At 44.5% G+C, this 19,198-nt stretch overlaps 1 protein-coding gene and 1 long non-coding RNA gene across 9 annotated transcripts in view; one reads left to right on the top strand and one right to left on the bottom strand.

The window, feature by feature from the left end:
* Positions 1-9,088: 9,088 nt before the first annotated feature.
* The window catches only part of LOC110117318, a 50,527-nt gene continuing 40,417 nt past the window's right edge, over positions 9,089-19,198 (bottom strand). For 5 of the 8 annotated variants that reach the window (XR_007278645.1, XR_007278643.1, XR_007278647.1 and 2 more), the window contains 2 exons: positions 10,194-10,389; positions 9,089-9,366 (listed from right to left, as the gene is read on the bottom strand). Coding sequence is in view for 2 of the 8 variants with exons in the window: in XM_048656146.1 (XP_048512103.1) it covers positions 10,282-10,389; positions 17,263-17,337 (183 nt within the window). In the remaining 6 variants the exon portion in view is untranslated. Of the gene's footprint in view, positions 9,367-10,193; positions 10,390-17,262; positions 17,338-19,198 lie in introns of all 8 variants that reach the window. The other 3 variants (XR_007278644.1, XM_048656146.1, XM_048656145.1) reach the window with 2 other exon arrangements.
* LOC125501129 lies at positions 9,373-10,439 on the top strand. The gene is made up of 3 exons (XR_007278649.1): positions 9,373-9,710; positions 9,862-10,164; positions 10,239-10,439. It is a non-coding gene; the product is annotated as an uncharacterized LOC125501129 (long non-coding RNA).

Genomic DNA, 19,198 nt, shown 5'->3' with positions numbered 1-19,198 from the left:
ATGATATTGTAACAATTTTTTTGCAAGAGTGAATATTCTAACAGAGTGATTTACAGATGTATCCTACGCTGCATATTTGATCAATGAATAGAAACTTATATTCAATTTGATTCCTTGATTCTTATCAATTACCCCTGCAGCCATTATTCCATATTATCCTTTACAAGCAACAAATCACAACATCGTTGACTGATGCAACGACAACATCATTGCGTTTCCGGCTTGGCATTTTCAGTCAAAATCTACGTCTGGATCTTAACCATAGTTTGGCTGTCGTTTGGTTACTTGCAGATCTGATCACATGCCATCTAGCGTATTCAATCCTGTATGTTTAATCCTAGTATGAGAGAGAGCAACTAATGCATTGCAGCACTGACTGCATGCATGCCTGTGTCGTTGATCGTTCAATCATGCTTCAAACCAGAGGTGATAATGCAGATTTCTAGAATGCCGGCCCTGAAAATTGAAAGTTTGTCGAAAAGTGGAGATTTGTATCAGGAGAACAGGAAACCCGAGGAGGTGGTCCGAAACTTGGTGCCTCATCATGTGCATGCATTCAATCCTTCATGATTATTCCTAGTTTGATAGAGAGAGCGGCTGATTCTTTGCCAAACTAATTATATGCCTGCCTATGTATTTATTTATTCAATAAATCGTAGATACAAAAGGAAAGAATAATTTCTAGCTTTAGAACAGCGTTTCCGGAGTTCAGAATTAGGGCCAAAAAAATTTTCTGGGTATTAGGAGAACAGGAAAACCGAGAAGGTATTCCGAAATTAAAAATTTAGGCCAAAAAATTTTCTGGGTACCAGGAGAACAGGAAAACCGAGGAGGTATTCCAAAAATTGGTGCCTCATCATGTGCATGCGTTACAGCTTTTTTATTTATTCCTTTCATGAAAGAGAGAGCAACTGATGCATTGCAGCACTGACTGCATGCATGCCTGTGTCGTTGATCGTTCAATCATGCTTCAAACAAGAGGTGATAATGCAGATTTCTAGAATGCCGGCCCTGAAAATTGAAAGTTTGTCGAAAAGTGGAGATTTGTATCAGGAGAACAGGAAACCCGAGGAGGTGGTCCGAAACTTGGTGCCTCATCATGTGCATGCATTCAATCCGTCATGATTATTCCGAGTTTGATAGAGAGAGCGGCTGATTCTTTGCAGAACTAATTATATGCCTGCCTATGTATTTATTTATTCAATAAATCGTAGATACAAAAGGAGAGAATAATTTCTAGCTTTAGAACAGCGTTTCCGAAGTTCAGAATTGGGGCCAAAAAAATTTTCCGGGTATTAGGAGAACAGGAACACCGAGAAGGTATTCCGAAATTAAAAATTTAGGCCAAAAAATTTTCTGGGTATCAGGAGAACAGGAAAACCGAGGAGGTATTCCAAAAATTGGTGCCTCATCATGTGCATGCGTTACAGCTTTTTTATTTATTCCTTTCATGAAAGAGAGAGCAACTGATGCATTGCAGCACTGACTGCATGCATGCCTGTGTCGTTGATCGTTCAATCATGCTTCAAACAAGAGGTGATAATGCAGATTTCTAGAATGCCGGCCCTGAAAATTGAAAGTTTGTCGAAAAGTGGAGATTTGTATCAGGAGAACAGGAAACCCGAGGAGGTGGTCCGAAACTTGGTGCCTCATCATGTGCATGCATTCAATCCGTCATGATTATTCCGAGTTTGATAGAGAGAGCGGCTGATTCTTTGCAGAACTAATTATATGCCTGCCTATGTATTTATTTATTCAATAAATCGTAGATACAAAAGGAGAGAATAATTTCTAGCTTTAGAACAGCGTTTCCGAAGTTCAGAATTGGGGCCAAAAAAATTTTCCGGGTATTAGGAGAACAGGAACACCGAGAAGGTATTCCGAAATTAAAAATTTAGGCCAAAAAATTTTCTGGGTATCAGGAGAACAGGAAAACCGAGGAGGTATTCCAAAAATTGGTGCCTCATCATGTGCATGCGTTACAGCTTTTTTATTTATTCCTTTCATGAAAGAGAGAGCAACTGATGCATTGCAGCACTGACTGCATGCATGCCTGTGTCGTTGATCGTTCAATCATGCTTCAAACAAGAGGTGATAATGCAGATTTCTAGAATGCCGGCCCTGAAAATTGAAAGTTTGTCGAAAAGTGGAGATTTGTATCAGGAGAACAGGAAACCCGAGGAGGTGGTCCGAAACTTGGTGCCTCATCATGTGCATGCATTCAATCCGTCATGATTATTCCGAGTTTGATAGAGAGAGCGGCTGATTCTTTGCAGAACTAATTATATGCCTGCCTATGTATTTATTTATTCAATAAATCGTAGATACAAAAGGAGAGAATAATTTCTAGCTTTAGAACAGCGTTTCCGAAGTTCAGAATTGGGGCCAAAAAAATTTTCCGGGTATTAGGAGAACAGGAACACCGAGAAGGTATTCCGAAATTAAAAATTTAGGCCAAAAAATTTTCTGGGTATCAGGAGAACAGGAAAACCGAGGAGGTATTATAAAAATTGGTGCCTCATCATGTGCATGCGTTACAGCTTTTTTATTTATTCCTTTCATGAAAGAGAGAGCAACTGATGCATTGCAGCACTGACTGCATGCATGCCTGTGTCGTTGATCGTTCAATCATGCTTCAAACAAGAGGTGATAATGCAGATTTCTAGAATGCCGGCCCTGAAAATTGAAAGTTTGTCGAAAAGTGGAGATTTGTATCAGGAGAACAGGAAACCCGAGGAGGTGGTCCGAAACTTGGTGCCTCATCATGTGCATGCATTCAATCCTTCATGATTATTCCTAGTTTGATAGAGAGAGCGGCTGATTCTTTGCCAAACTAATTATATGCCTGCCTATGTATTTATTTATTCAATAAATCGTAGATACAAAAGGAAAGAATAATTTCTAGCTTTAGAACAGCGTTTCCGGAGTTCAGAATTAGGACCAAAAAAATTTTCTGGGTATTAGGAGAACAGGAAAACCGAGAAGGTATTCCGAAATTAAAAATTTAGGCCAAAAAATTTTCTGGGTACCAGGAGAACAGGAAAACCGAGGAGGTATTCCAAAAATTGGTGCCTCATCATGTGCATGCGTTACAGCTTTTTTATTTATTCCTTTCATGAAAGAGAGAGCAACTGATGCATTGCAGCACTGACTGCATGCATGCCTGTGTCGTTGATCGTTCAATCATGCTTCAAACAAGAGGTGATAATGCAGATTTCTAGAATGCCGGCCCTGAAAATTGAAAGTTTGTCGAAAAGTGGAGATTTGTATCAGGAGAACAGGAAACCCGAGGAGGTAGTCCGAAACTTGGTGCCTCATCATGTGCATGCATTCAATCCTTCATGATTATTCCTAGTTTGATAGAGAGAGCGGCTGATTCTTTGCCAAACTAATTATATGCCTGCCTATGTATTTATTTATTCAATAAATCGTAGATACAAAAGGAAAGAATAATTTCTAGCTTTAGAACAGCGTTTCCGGAGTTCAGAATTAGGGCCAAAAAAATTTTCTGGGTATTAGGAGAACAGGAAAACCGAGAAGGTATTCCGAAATTAAAAATTTAGGCCAAAAAATTTTCTGGGTACCAGGAGAACAGGAAAACCGAGGAGGTATTCCAAAAATTGGTGCCTCATCATGTGCATGCGTTACAGCTTTTTTATTTATTCCTTTCATGAAAGAGAGAGCAACTGATGCATTGCAGCACTGACTGCATGCATGCCTGTGTCGTTGATCGTTCAATCATGCTTCAAACAAGAGGTGATAATGCAGATTTCTAGAATGCCGGCCCTGAAAATTGAAAGTTTGTCGAAAAGTGGAGATTTGTATCAGGAGAACAGGAAACCCGAGGAGGTGGTCCGAAACTTGGTGCCTCATCATGTGCATGCATTCAATCCTTCATGATTATTCCTAGTTTGATAGAGAGAGCGGCTGATTCTTTGCCAAACTAATTATATGCCTGCCTATGTATTTATTTATTCAATAAATCGTAGATACAAAAGGAGAGAATAATTTCTAGCTTTAGAACAGCGTTTCCGAAGTTCAGAATTAGGGCCAAAAAAATTTTCTGGGTATTAGGAGAACAGGAAAACCGAGAAGGTATTCCGAAATTAAAAATTTAGGCCAAAAAATTTTCTGGGTATCAGGAGAACAGGAAAACCGAGGAGGTATTCCAAAAATTGGTGCCTCATCATGTGCATGCGTTACAGCTTTTTTATTTATTCCTTTCATGAAAGAGAGAGCAACTGATGCATTGCAGCACTGACTGCATGCATGCCTGTGTCGTTGATCGTTCAATCATGCTTCAAACAAGAGGTGATAATGCAGATTTCTAGAATGCCGGCCCTGAAAATTGAAAGTTTGTCGAAAAGTGGAGATTTGTATCAGGAGAACAGGAAACCCGAGGAGGTGGTCCGAAACTTGGTGCCTCATCATGTGCATGCATTCAATCCGTCATGATTATTCCGAGTTTGATAGAGAGAGCGGCTGATTCTTTGCAGAACTAATTATATGCCTGCCTATGTATTTATTTATTCAATAAATCGTAGATACAAAAGGAGAGAATAATTTCTAGCTTTAGAACAGCGTTTCCGAAGTTCAGAATTGGGGCCAAAAAAATTTTCCGGGTATTAGGAGAACAGGAACACCGAGAAGGTATTCCGAAATTAAAAATTTAGGCCAAAAAATTTTCTGGGTATCAGGAGAACAGGAAAACCGAGGAGGTATTCCAAAAATTGGTGCCTCATCATGTGCATGCGTTACAGCTTTTTTATTTATTCCTTTCATGAAAGAGAGAGCAACTGATGCATTGCAGCACTGACTGCATGCATGCCTGTGTCGTTGATCGTTCAATCATGCTTCAAACAAGAGGTGATAATGCAGATTTCTAGAATGCCGGCCCTGAAAATTGAAAGTTTGTCGAAAAGTGGAGATTTGTATCAGGAGAACAGGAAACCCGAGGAGGTGGTCCGAAACTTGGTGCCTCATCATGTGCATGCATTCAATCCGTCATGATTATTCCGAGTTTGATAGAGAGAGCGGCTGATTCTTTGCAGAACTAATTATATGCCTGCCTATGTATTTATTTATTCAATAAATCGTAGATACAAAAGGAGAGAATAATTTCTAGCTTTAGAACAGCGTTTCCGAAGTTCAGAATTGGGGCCAAAAAAATTTTCCGGGTATTAGGAGAACAGGAACACCGAGAAGGTATTCCGAAATTAAAAATTTAGGCCAAAAAATTTTCTGGGTATCAGGAGAACAGGAAAACCGAGGAGGTATTCCAAAAATTGGTGCCTCATCATGTGCATGCGTTACAGCTTTTTTATTTATTCCTTTCATGAAAGAGAGAGCAACTGATGCATTGCAGCACTGACTGCATGCATGCCTGTGTCGTTGATCGTTCAATCATGCTTCAAACAAGAGGTGATAATGCAGATTTCTAGAATGCCGGCCCTGAAAATTGAAAGTTTGTCGAAAAGTGGAGATTTGTATCAGGAGAACAGGAAACCCGAGGAGGTGGTCCGAAACTTGGTGCCTCATCATGTGCATGCATTCAATCCGTCATGATTATTCCGAGTTTGATAGAGAGAGCGGCTGATTCTTTGCAGAACTAATTATATGCCTGCCTATGTATTTATTTATTCAATAAATCGTAGATACAAAAGGAGAGAATAATTTCTAGCTTTAGAACAGCGTTTCCGAAGTTCAGAATTGGGGCCAAAAAAATTTTCCGGGTATTAGGAGAACAGGAACACCGAGAAGGTATTCCGAAATTAAAAATTTAGGCCAAAAAATTTTCTGGGTATCAGGAGAACAGGAAAACCGAGGAGGTATTCCAAAAATTGGTGCCTCATCATGTGCATGCGTTACAGCTTTTTTATTTATTCCTTTCATGAAAGAGAGAGCAACTGATGCATTGCAGCACTGACTGCATGCATGCCTGTGTCGTTGATCGTTCAATCATGCTTCAAACAAGAGGTGATAATGCAGATTTCTAGAATGCCGGCCCTGAAAATTGAAAGTTTGTCGAAAAGTGGAGATTTGTATCAGGAGAACAGGAAACCCGAGGAGGTGGTCCGGAACTTGGTGCCTCATCATGTGCATGCATTCAATCCTTCATGATTATTCCTAGTTTGATAGAGAGAGCGGCTGATTCTTTGCCAAACTAATTATATGCCTGCCTATGTATTTATTTATTCAATAAATCGTAGATACAAAAGGAGAGAATAATTTCTAGCTTTAGAACAGCGTTTCCGAAGTTCAGAATTAGGGCCAAAAAAATTTTCTGGGTATTAGGAGAACAGGAAAACCGAGAAGGTATTCCGAAATTAAAAATTTAGGCCAAAAAATTTTCTGGGTATCAGGAGAACAGGAAAACCGAGGAGGTATTCCAAAAATTGGTGCCTCATCATGTGCATGCGTTACAGCTTTTTTATTTATTCCTTTCATGAAAGAGAGAGCAACTGATGCATTGCAGCACTGACTGCATGCATGCCTGTGTCGTTGATCGTTCAATCATGCTTCAAACAAGAGGTGATAATGCAGATTTCTAGAATGCCGGCCCTGAAAATTGAAAGTTTGTCGAAAAGTGGAGATTTGTATCAGGAGAACAGGAAACCCGAGGGGGTGGTCCGAAACTTGGTGCCTCATCATGTGCATGCATTCAATCCGTCATGATTATTCCGAGTTTGATAGAGAGAGCGGCTGATTCTTTGCAGAACTAATTATATGCCTGCCTATGTATTTATTTATTCAATAAATCGTAGATACAAAAGGAGAGAATAATTTCTAGCTTTAGAACAGCGTTTCCGAAGTTCAGAATTGGGGCCAAAAAAATTTTCCGGGTATTAGGAGAACAGGAACACCGAGAAGGTATTCCGAAATCAAAAATTTAGGCCAAAAAATTTTCTGGGTATCAGGAGAACAGGAAAACCGAGGAGGTATTCCAAAAATTGGTGCCTCATCATTTGCATGCGTTACAGCTTTTTTATTTATTCCTTTCATGAAAGAGAAAGCAACTGATGCATTGCAGCACTGACTGCATGCATGCCTGTGTCGTTGATCGTTCAATCATGCTTCAAACAAGAGGTGATAATGCAGATTTCTAGAATGCCGGCCCTGAAAATTGAAAGTTTGTCGAAAAGTGGAGATTTGTATCAGGAGAACAGGAAACCCGAGGAGGTGGTCCGAAACTTGGTGCCTCATCATGTGCATGCATTCAATCCGTCATGATTATTCCGAGTTTGATAGAGAGAGCGGCTGATTCTTTGCAGAACTAATTATATGCCTGCCTATGTATTTATTTATTCAATAAATCGTAGATACAAAAGGAGAGAATAATTTCTAGCTTTAGAACAGCGTTTCCGAAGTTCAGAATTGGGGCCAAAAAAATTTTCCGGGTATTAGGAGAACAGGAACACCGAGAAGGTATTCCGAAATTAAAAATTTAGGCCAAAAAATTTTCTGGGTATCAGGAGAACAGGAAAACCGAGGAGGTATTCCAAAAATTGGTGCCTCATCATGTGCATGCGTTACAGCTTTTTTATTTATTCCTTTCATGAAAGAGAGAGCAACTGATGCATTGCAGCACTGACTGCATGCATGCCTGTGTCGTTGATCGTTCAATCATGCTTCAAACAAGAGGTGATAATGCAGATTTCTAGAATGCCGGCCCTGAAAATTGAAAGTTTGTCGAAAAGTGGAGATTTGTATCAGGAGAACAGGAAACCCGAGGAGGTGGTCCGAAACTTGGTGCCTCATCATGTGCATGCATTCAATCCTTCATGATTATTCCTAGTTTGATAGAGAGAGCGGCTGATTCTTTGCCAAACTAATTATATGCCTGCCTATGTATTTATTTATTCAATAAATCGTAGATACAAAAGGAAAGAATAATTTCTAGCTTTAGAACAGCGTTTCCGGAGTTCAGAATTAGGGCCAAAAAAATTTTCTGGGTATTAGGAGAACAGGAAAACCGAGAAGGTATTCCGAAATTAAAAATTTAGGCCAAAAAATTTTCTGGGTATCAGGAGAACAGGAAAACCGAGGAGGTATTCCAAAAATTGGTGCCTCATCATGTGCATGCGTTACAGCTTTTTTATTTATTCCTTTCATGAAAGAGAGAGCAACTGATGCATTGCAGCACTGACTGCATGCATGCCTGTGTCGTTGATCGTTCAATCATGCTTCAAACAAGAGGTGATAATGCAGATTTCTAGAATGCCGGCCCTGAAAATTGAAAGTTTGTCGAAAAGTGGAGATTTGTATCAGGAGAACAGGAAACCCGAGGAGGTGGTCCGAAACTTGGTGCCTCATCATGTGCATGCATTCAATCCGTCATGATTATTCCGAGTTTGATAGAGAGAGCGGCTGATTCTTTGCAGAACTAATTATATGCCTGCCTATGTATTTATTTATTCAATAAATCGTAGATACAAAAGGAGAGAATAATTTCTAGCTTTAGAACAGCGTTTCCGAAGTTCAGAATTGGGGCCAAAAAAATTTTCCGGGTATTAGGAGAACAGGAACACCGAGAAGGTATTCCGAAATTAAAAATTTAGGCCAAAAAATTTTCTGGGTATCAGGAGAACAGGAAAACCGAGGAGGTATTCCAAAAATTGGTGCCTCATCATGTGCATGCGTTACAGCTTTTTTATTTATTCCTTTCATGAAAGAGAGAGCAACTGATGCATTGCAGCACTGACTGCATGCATGCCTGTGTCGTTGATCGTTCAATCATGCTTCAAACCAGAGAAGATAATGCAGATTTCTAGAATGCCGGCCCTGAAAATTGAAAGTTCGTCGAAAAGTGGAGATTTGTATCAGGAGAACAGGAAACCCGAGGAGGTGGTCCGAAACTTGGTGCCTCATCATGTGCATGCATTCAATCCTGTCTATTCAATTCCAGTATGATAGGGATATCAACTGGTTTCCTCTTGGACTCACTATATGTATGCCTGCGTATTGATTAACTCAATTATCTCTTGATAGAAAAAGAACCGAATAATTTGGAGCTTCATAAAGAATGTTCTGAAAATTAACGGGAGCGTGCAGGGATGTGATCAGTAACATAGATGTATATGATCTTCAATCAATCTTATAGTCAAGCTTTATTAAAAAATCAGCGGTTACAAATACATTTCAGGACATGGTACTGGCAATCGGCGATTCATTCTCACAAATACATTGGTTTCTATGATTAATTAGTCACAATAGTATGAACAGTGAAGTAAGAGGAGGTATTATATCAGCCCATTCATGAAAATCGCAGATTCCGAACATATGATGATCGGCTCAGGAGATGCCTCGAGGATAGTCTCGTTCCTCCGATGGTATATCAAACTGGTTTTTGGACCGCGCGTTCGTCTCCTGAAACACAAAAATAGATCAAAGATTAGATCATATGAAGAAACTGAATCGCAGGTGCACAACACTCGAGTTGTTGTTAAGAATATCACTCCTAGCTCAATTCGCTCGATGGATTTGTATTTCTGAGGTCTGCGATACACGTGAGAAAAGCGTCCCGCAATTTATGATTTACCGGCCGATCAATTATTCATTGTTGCGACGCGCGAGTAACAACGGATTTATAAGTTTTTCGCAGTCGTAGTACGCAGCCATCATCTGGCTTTTGAAGCGTACAACTCCGCCGCTATTGGTTTTACCTTCTGCCCTGAACCAGATTGTTAACGACCGTCCTGGCCTTATACGAGGTATGCCCGTAGTATATTTATTCAACAATTAACCGAGGTATGCATATGCATGTTTATTGCTGCGAGCGTAGCTCTCGTCCAATGAATTGTAATCATGGAATGTCTCTAGCAACGTGCCCGAGTACTAACCAACCTTGCAATGCCACTGCAGCGTCGAGTCGTGATTCGTGCTCTACGGCACGGCACCGCGATCACATCAACGTCAGCTACAACAATTGTCCAAGAGTTGTACGTACACGGGGTGCGGAACGCTAAATGTCCAAGTCAACACCTTACACCCGACCCTTTCTGAGAACCAACGCGTTCAACGGCGTTACGACATTCGTCACGGGGCCCAGATGGTTCTAATTGTAAATCGCCTCCGAAGAAAGTCACGATTGCACCGCGTTACTACGGAGTCTGAGCAACTTCGCACACCCACATATTCGCACTCGCGAGGACCAAGGATATTCAGGTAATTATTTATGGGCTGATATACGTTACGTTTTATCGAATGTTGAAGTATTTATTCGTGGTATCGTTCTTCAGATCCTTTCCGATTCGCTCAGCCTCGAGGTATCCGACTGCAATGTCAGCTCTGTTTTTTCTGCATTCCAAATTTTGATGGCTGTTCGGCCTGCAGAATTTTCCGGCAGAACCAGTGACACTTTTCAACGGGGGGAGAGTCGTTCATTGGTACCTGTAGGGAAAGAAGTGAAACGAAATGAAATAAGATAGAATGAAATGAAATGAAATGAAATGAAATGAAACGAAATGAAACGAAATGAAATGAAACGAAATGAAATGGAATCAAGTGAAATAAAAGAATGAATTATTCGCAGAGTCTGATTGCGCTTGAGTTTACATTCTTTTTCTCCCTTTCCTTGCGTTTACTACTAATCTTTATCGAACGTATTTTCGTCAAAACAGGTCAATGACGTTCATGCGTTTCCTTTCCAAGTTATCGTCGATTGTTGCGATAGTTTTCAAGACGGATACGATCTCACGCAAGGGGTTTTATCTCTCGCTCGCATGGCATTTGTAACGTGCCGAAAAGGGGTATATAAACAGCCCGGAGGACAACGAAAGAAAAATAAAAAACCAAAAAAAGTCACGAGAATTTTACGTAATTCATTTTTTTAACGGAGGCTACATCGATTTCTTGCATGGGGAAGATGAGACTCGAAGGCACTCGATCATCGACGGAGGTTCACGGTAGGATATTAGACTGGCGCAGAGTTGGGGGTCGTGTTCGTAACGCAAGTTTAATACCTTTTTTCATACCGAGCCACAAGTGACTTGCTTACAAATCACCACCGCTGGTTCTCTTTCACTTATAGCAGTTGTGAGTCCGTTGGAGCAAGGAACTTTTCCAACCGAGAAAATCAACGATTATTTCAATCCGATATACTTGGTTCACACCCTCGGAATCGAGCATCGAAATTGTTGTCAGCGAATGCAATGCTAGCGGTGAAAAACTCGAATTTTCTCATCAGGGCGTGAGGTAATAGACAAGGCAAAATCTAACGTTGGTCGGGTTGACTGGATCAGCGTCAGGATGTCATCAATTTAATTAAATCTGATCCCAAGTGTCGCGCCTGCGAACGCCAACGTGTCGAGTCGATCTTATCTCCGTTATATCACCGTGTTTCGTACACACCTCGTGGCAATCTCGTACCAACGATCTTGATATTTAGTCTGTTGTGCGAGGGCCGTAAAACGTCGAGTATCTGTAATATTCAAACGGCACGAGCACGCGAGAGCAACGTCGAAAATCACGCAGGTCGCAATATGAAAATTGTAAGAATAGAATACCGAGAACGTTCACGTTCAATTGCTGAGGCAATAAATAACCGATTATCGGTAATTGAGGTTTCGGGAAATCCCCCACCAGCATCGACTGCGATACATTTACGGCAACCGTATCGGTAAGACACCCGTTAGTTGTTCGACGGTCGTAACTTTCGAACGAGAACGGACGACGCGCTGAATTTTTCAGGATAGTCGGCATCTTGCTTCATAGAATCTCTCCAAGGATTCAAAGTTGCCTCTTTTCGCTCACAGGTGAGCAGGTCCGGTCCGCCGGCACCGCTGCCGTGGTTTGTATTTCATGTTTTCGGAATGAAAATGAAAACGCCCGGAGTGGTTCCAGGATGCCTGCTCTATTATTCATGGTACGCGAACGAGCGTTTGACTCGAGAGGTTCGCACACGTGCGTCGTCTACGCGTCGGCCTACGAGCTGCTCGTTCATCCGCGTGAAAGAAACAATTTTGATTTCATTCTCGGTGGGTCGAGGGGATCGAATTTCAATTCGTTAACTCCTCCTCTCTTTCACTCCGTTCGCGTTCGGTGAAAATTTTTTCGAGTGCTCACCGTCTATACGTGCTTTTGCGGGACGGGGATGGCTCGGGGTCGTTTTCCCTCGAACCCGACCCCGTGCACGGGAACCCTCTCCCTGCCCGTTGGCTTTTATGTCTATTTCGCGATACGCTAGCCCCGCAGGATAACCACGAGCGGAACCCTTTAATCGGTGCTCCGCATTTCCACCCGGCGCAATCGAAGCGCCTCTGTCGTATTCAAATAAAACGCTTCACACCGCCTGTAACCCGCAGCTTTCCAAGTAACTAAACCGTCTCCCGATTCAACGGACAATGATTTTTTCGTCGATAGATCTCGTACTTTTGTCCTCGTTTCGGCCGGAGCCGGGGGGCCTCGAAGAGTAAATACTTTCGGCCGATAGATAACTCGAGCTTATCTCGGATCTAGAATAACCGGCGGTCACCGTAACGTCAATCACGTTTAACGGCCCCCTCTTATCATCGGGATACACGCGCTGCAACGCACGAGGTCCTAAACGATTAAATCCCTGAAATGGCACACGTAGGCCGGTCACGGGGCAAGTGATAGTAACGGTCTTTCCATACACACGTAACGCCCGGGCCGCAATTCGTACGGGGGATATGGGTCTATACTCTCGGTATCCCCGCTTTTTACGTCTTGACTCAAGGTTATATTACGATCGGGATTTCACCGGGCGAAACGATTCAATTCTCCTCGATGACCTGGACCAGCCCGATAGATTATTGTCAACTCTTCGAGTGCCGAGCCTACGTACCTGTATTACGATTTATCGGTATTTTACCACCCGGTTAATGCCTCCGAGTAGTAACTGCGTTCGCTGCTGTTTTAATAAAAGTCGACGTTCGTGAAAACGTCGAGAATTCGGAGGTATGAAACGAGTGCGTCCGTCCAATTTCAGTGGTCGACGTACAGACAAATTATTGAACTAAGCGACGCGTTCGCTCCGCTCTCGTTCGAGTGTGTACGTATAATTCGAAAATTTTGCGGTCGAAACAACACTGTCCCGGTAATAATTATAATCATCGTGTTCCCTGGGTCCCCGTAACAATATCGTTTTTCCCAATCAGCCAATATTCATCTACGGTTTTCCGCTCGACGCCCGAGTGGACGGAAAATGCGAAAACTGCACGTCGAATTATTCATCGCTAGGGTTCTCGAACCCGACGGTCGTCCGTTAGTTCGAAAATTCCTTCGATGCGTCGATATTGTTTACATTGATTTTATAATTCCCGGCGGCATGTTAGTTGTCTATCGATCCGGCTGCCCCTGGTGCCGACGGATCCGGAGGAGACGCTCTTATTAATCATATGCAGCGATGCCCTCGAGTCTCGACGACCGATTCACCAGATTAACGAATCTTTATTCCCGCAGCCGCGCGTCGGAGATTACGATCTTTTGATTCGTGAGGTCCGAGTCCCGGTGGTGTCCTCCGGGGTGCTTCGGCGCATGAGGCGGCAGATTGTGCGCGATGGCATTCGAAACGAGCGAAGAAAGAGATGAAAAAAGGTAAAAAGAGGACCGGCGCGGAGGAAAGATGTTAAAATAATTGTAAATCTGCTCGGGAGATCGGAGAGTAATTGTTATCGGATTATTTCGACGAGTAACGTGCGTCACGGTGCTGCGGCCGTTCGTTTCAAATCCAACGTCATCCCCGTCCTGCAAGCCTACCTCCTAGGCGCAGGTTTTAAGGCGGTCGTCCCGACGCCATGACGTCGTTAAATACGCTCATTAGCCTAATGGATCTAGCAGAGATTAAGCTTCGTGTTTTCATGCATCGCGGCATTTAACGAGGAAAGCTACCTTCACCTCTCTTATGCCCCGTAGGCTATGTACGTGTACGATTGTACATTGTACGTTGCGTCGGGCCTACCGCTTTTTATCATCGATAAATCGCGGCTCTGAACCACAGCGAGTCCTACGCCCATCCGATACACCCGATTCCCCGTCAATAATTTCGCGACTAATTGTAAGCCCGTCGACTTTATCACCGTTGCGTAGGTACGATCGTTCCGCACGAAATTTCATGGAGCGACGGTTTAATTTTTTGGCCCGAAAAAATATCCAAAGTAAATGGACGCGGGTTTGTAAACATAATCATTCTCAAGTGAAAATTATGTTTATACAATAATTCGGAAATTAATTTATTCTCTATTCCGGGGCGAGCGAACAAACGCACAAACAGCCGAACGAACGAACGAACGAACGAACGAACGAACGAACGAACGGCGGGGGTGATGTGTATAATTTATAAAACACTCTCCGACAAAACAACCAACCACATTTATCGTTTTCCTTTTTTTTTCTTTTTTTTTCTCTCCCCCGAGCTTCCCGTTTTTAATTTACGGATAAATTTTATCGCGAATCCCGCTTCGTCATAATTGTGGTTTATTTCGTAATTTCGTTCGCGTGTTGTGTAAAAATAACGAATAGGAGATTATAATTTCAATCCGTTCGATGATTAATTGCAACGGAGATTTAAGCTCGTCGCATCGAGTAGCCAATTAGAATTCGACTTTTGATCGCTAAAAGAGCGACATCAATTATTAAGATATCCCGTATAAAACGACGGGGGAATTCGGACGAGGGGCGGACGAAAATTCTTTCGCCTTTCGGTAGCCAAAGTTGGGGGGGGCGGGAGGGGGGCAGCTTTGAGTGAGGAAACATTTTCGTCCGAGTCTCCGGGTCGAGGGGGGGTGGATGGTGGGTCGAGTGGCGGAGTCTAATTGGGAGTACGGCAATTAAAAAGCCTGGCGCAGCGGTAGCCCCGGGGTCGGCACCCTGCGGGCATATGGAGTTCATACGCGTGGGTGTACTCGTGGTGGCAGGGGAAAAATTTACAACGTTTTTCTCGGAGCTTTCGACTCTCGTCGCTTCTGGTCAGACGGTAGCACGGGTTGTCGTCGTTATCGTCGTCGTCGTTCAGCGGTTGTGATTGTGCCGGAGGCACGTCGGTGTTGGGAACAAAATTTACACGGATTCTCGTTCCGAGACGACGGTGCGAACGGGGTGCGAGACAAAGGAGCCCCGAGCGTTCCACCGATAAAGGGAACCGCAGAAACAGCCTGCCAATTTCTGGGCAGGTCGCGGCGAACCTAAGCTACCCCGTATCGCGACAGGAGACAGGAGGAACTGAGGGCTGCGCACCGAGTGAAAGGGAATAAGGAAAAGGGCGAAGGGGCGAAGGGCGAAGGGGAGAGAGGGTGGGAGGCAAACAGGTACGTGCCTGCGACCGAGTGTAATTAATAGTTGTCACCACCACCCGCTATGACCTTAATAAATTAAGTCCCGTTCCCCCCGACCGCCGGTCTCTTCTCTAAATAATAGGAAGGTGTGCGGGTGCCCCGTCTCCCCCCTACTCCTCGTCTTTCGTCGCGTGCGTTCATTACACTCGGTACGATTGTGAGAGGCAGGCCGGCAAAAAAGATTGTCTTCGCCTCGTTGTAAAATTGGATTCGCGGGATGTACACCTTCGACCGCGGTTGCGTGGACGTGCAGCCCTCGTGTTTGCATGCACTTAGATTATCCGGGTGTGCGAAGGCAACACCCATGAAACACGGGGCGATTAATTGCACAGTTTTCCGCCCTCCGGCCCCCCGCTACGCGCCCGTGATCACGCCACTATAGTTTATAATTACTAATTATCAAGCCCCCCGATCCAATGGCACGGTTAAATATACTCCCGGTGCACCGGTGCACGTAATCGCACTCGCTACGTAAGGTTCCACCTCTTCGTACTTACACATGACACGTAATCACTTATTGGCTCTGTTGTAATGCGACCCGCACCCTGCACTCGTTCCACGTACGAAAATTGTACGTATAGAAGCAGAATTCGCGGGCAAACGGGGATGACGGATAGGGACGTCGTTCGATGAATTTATGCTCTCGGTGAAAAATGTTCGATTAGGTATACCGGGAACGGCGTCGAACTTGTATCGGAAACACGACGGGAGGTAATTCAAAGCGAGTCGCGGAGATGTATATTTAATGAGTATAGATACCTTCGTTCCAGTTATCGCGTCCTCGGCGTAACCGCGGCGGAGGGTGGATGAAAATTTAAACACAGGCGTAAATAGCACTGCCGAGGTGGATCGTCGGCCAACCTTATCTGTGCAACCGGAGTTTGAATGGAAGCGAAACGTCCCGCAGCCGAATGCCCGGACCAAAGATTGTACAAATGATTGGGACGTGGCGCGAAGAGCGATGAAAACGGGTGATCTTATGTTCCCGCGCTCTATGGAAATGGATGTTAAAGGGGTGACCTGGAAAAACGTTTTGCCGCGTTTCCTTATCGGCCGGTCGCAAGGTTGGAATTGAACGCGAGAATGAAATTTTTTGACAAAAATACATTACCGTGGATTTCCGATTTTTATTTCTGTCAACGTCTAGCGACGGTAAAGAAAATGTGAAAAAGGGTGAATCGATACGAGGTGAGAAGCTTTGAGCGAAGAAGAAACCCTCGGAGTTGCAATAATAAGAGAAGTAAGTGGATTGCCTGTCGAGGGAAAAATTGTCGAGTTCCTGCGGCCGGGAGGGACTCTCGACGACGAGGACAAGAAAAAAATAAAAAAACAACACAAAAAAAACAGAAGACCAGCCGAGGGGAGAGAAGGGCGAGGGACGAGGGACGAAAAGGTCATCGCGAACAACTTGCTCGAGACTCCTGAAAATGACGTCGAAGTATCGAAAATTGTAAATGGATCGCGTTGACTACTTTAATCCTTTCTCACGAAGTTTCACTTATTCGCGACGGGAAGGAACTTTCGATCTATACGTATTCGGTTTCGTGCAGTTTTTCGTTCACAAACGGGCGAGAGGGAAATAAAACCAAGTTCCGAATCGCATGAATTATGTATCGGCTTTGTACCGCGGCGACGGAACCCGTAGCCGAGGTAACACGGGGTAGAAAACTTTTACATTCGTGGGTAAAAACAATTAAGGAAAACCAAAAGCGACGTAAATTCTTCCGAGCTCCGGTGAAATTCTGAAAACAAGGAGTTCCACCTGAAAATCAGAAGTGAATGATTCACGTGCGGTTTTTTAACAAAGTTCCGGGGCCACGAAACCGTAGCGAAGTTTCGATTGAAAGAGAAACGGAAACAACGGTGGTAAAAATGAACGCAAAGCGTAATCCGAGCAGCGGGAGAAAAGTTAAGCGCCCGACCGACCGGCCAAATTGAAGATAAGTATTGTACGGGATCTCCGACTCACCTTTGCAACGCTACAGGTATATAAAAACACAAGAATTACGGTTGGCGTGTCGCTGCCTGGTAGGGTAATCAAGTCCTGAAAAGTGAAGTTATAATTTAGTCGTTCGGTGTCGCATCGGGACGACGTATTTGTACTTTGCTAAAGCTACGGAGTCCTCGTTGATCGCGAAAAGTTTTCTACGGGGTTTACGAACACCTCGAACGTGACGAATCGTTCGAAATTTCGCCTCGAGATTTCCTCCAGGGTTTTTTTTTTTTATTTTCCACGTTCAAAATTTTTGGTTTTCTTTTCGTCTCGACTGCGGATCTGCGGTAATCGATCGATCGAAGGCGTCGTAACGAGCTTTCGGAAATCGGCGGGGATAGGAGGGAGGTCCTTTAACGGAGGTGCGTCAACCGTTTGTCGATTACTTCGACAATTGTACGAGCATCGCAGCCGTAACAATGCGATCGTCTTCCACGCGGTGCCCAGAGTCCTCCGCGTCAGTAGCGAGATAATACATCCAACGATTAGATCCCTAGGAGTTACGGTACATAATTACACATGCACACCGGGGGAAATGGCTCTCCGCGATATTAATCTGTAATTATTGTAAGTGTAGCGCTGGATCGCGCGCACACAGCTACGGCGAACCTCGATATCCTCATCATCGCGGCATCGCGAGAGATCGCTCGAGACATTGCGAAGAATAAACTTGTATAAAATACGGGGAAAAAAAATGTACGGGAGGTGCGCGTACGAGGCTCGCGTATCTATTCGAATTGCCCGGAGGAGGTCCGCTCGTAGCTCCCGGACGTAATCTCTTGCGCGCGTCTCGCGAGTGTTTATGGAGCCGGGTTTGAAAGGAGGTCGCGAAATTAGCAGCTTCTGCGCTTCTGAATAACTCCGAGTCGTTAAACGGGCGGTGATGATAATTATATAATTAACCGTGGGGAATCCGAGCCGGGGTGAGCGTCGAGTACCGCGAATCCCATTTCTTCGACGGTTGCAGCGGCGGCGGCGGCGGCGGTGCGGAGCGTCGATCGCGGTTTATACGCCGTTCGCGAAGTTGTAAATTCCTGAAATGAATTTAATCGCGTGATTCCGCGTAATAATAAACACGCGGCCGCGCCGAGATTATTCCCCGGATAATCGGCGCCTGCATGCATGGATGGTGTTATCGATACGTACAACCGATCGAATCCCGATTATTACCTGCGGGACGCGCGGCCGAGCAGAGATTCTATCTGGAGTTGCGACGAGCCGGGACCTTTTACAACGCAATCGCGTATTCATCTAGGCATAGGTAGGTACACCGAACGCGCGCACCTACGTCCGTAACGGGTACGTGCGACCGTTCCTATTGGGGAATCCGATGCAACGCTAATTTCCCGCAGCGCGTATCGCCCGATCTCATTTCGTATGAGTCGCGTCTACTTCCACGCATTTTCTCATCCCGCTCGAATTCCCGTAAGAACCGAAATACCCCCCCGAGCCTTAGGAATACTCAAAGGCACGAAAAGTCCCGCTACGCAACGTCCGATATTGGAAATAATTAGAAATCCGAGGCGGCGTCGGCGAATTCATTGCTGAATTTCACCCAGTTCACGCAGAGGCCATCAATCGTCCCCCCCCCCCCCCCCCCCCCCCCGTATTCCGTTGCACCTGCAGCCGTATTCCCCCATTTCTCGATTTCTGCTCTTCGTGCGGAGACCGAGGAAGTCGTGCATACACCCGTCTAATAAGACCGCAGCGGCGGGATCGGAGGTAACAAGTGCATCGCACAGCTGCGGAAACTCGGACGAGAGCTCGTGCCGCGTCGTTCTCACTTTTTCGCCGGTGCCGCGGCGTTCGAGATCGCGGGGGCACAGGTACGAGGCGGAAACGGGGGCGATATCGAACCACCGATATGTAGGAACCGCAGGTGATCCCGTCATGACCGTCGGAGGCCTTGCCC

This window comes from Athalia rosae, chromosome 5 (assembly GCF_917208135.1).
Source record: "Athalia rosae chromosome 5, iyAthRosa1.1, whole genome shotgun sequence".
Taxonomy (NCBI): Eukaryota; Metazoa; Arthropoda; class Insecta; order Hymenoptera; family Athaliidae; genus Athalia; species Athalia rosae.
The sequence above is the reverse complement of the archived record's forward strand: the minus strand, read 5'-3'. Positions and strand labels throughout refer to the sequence as shown.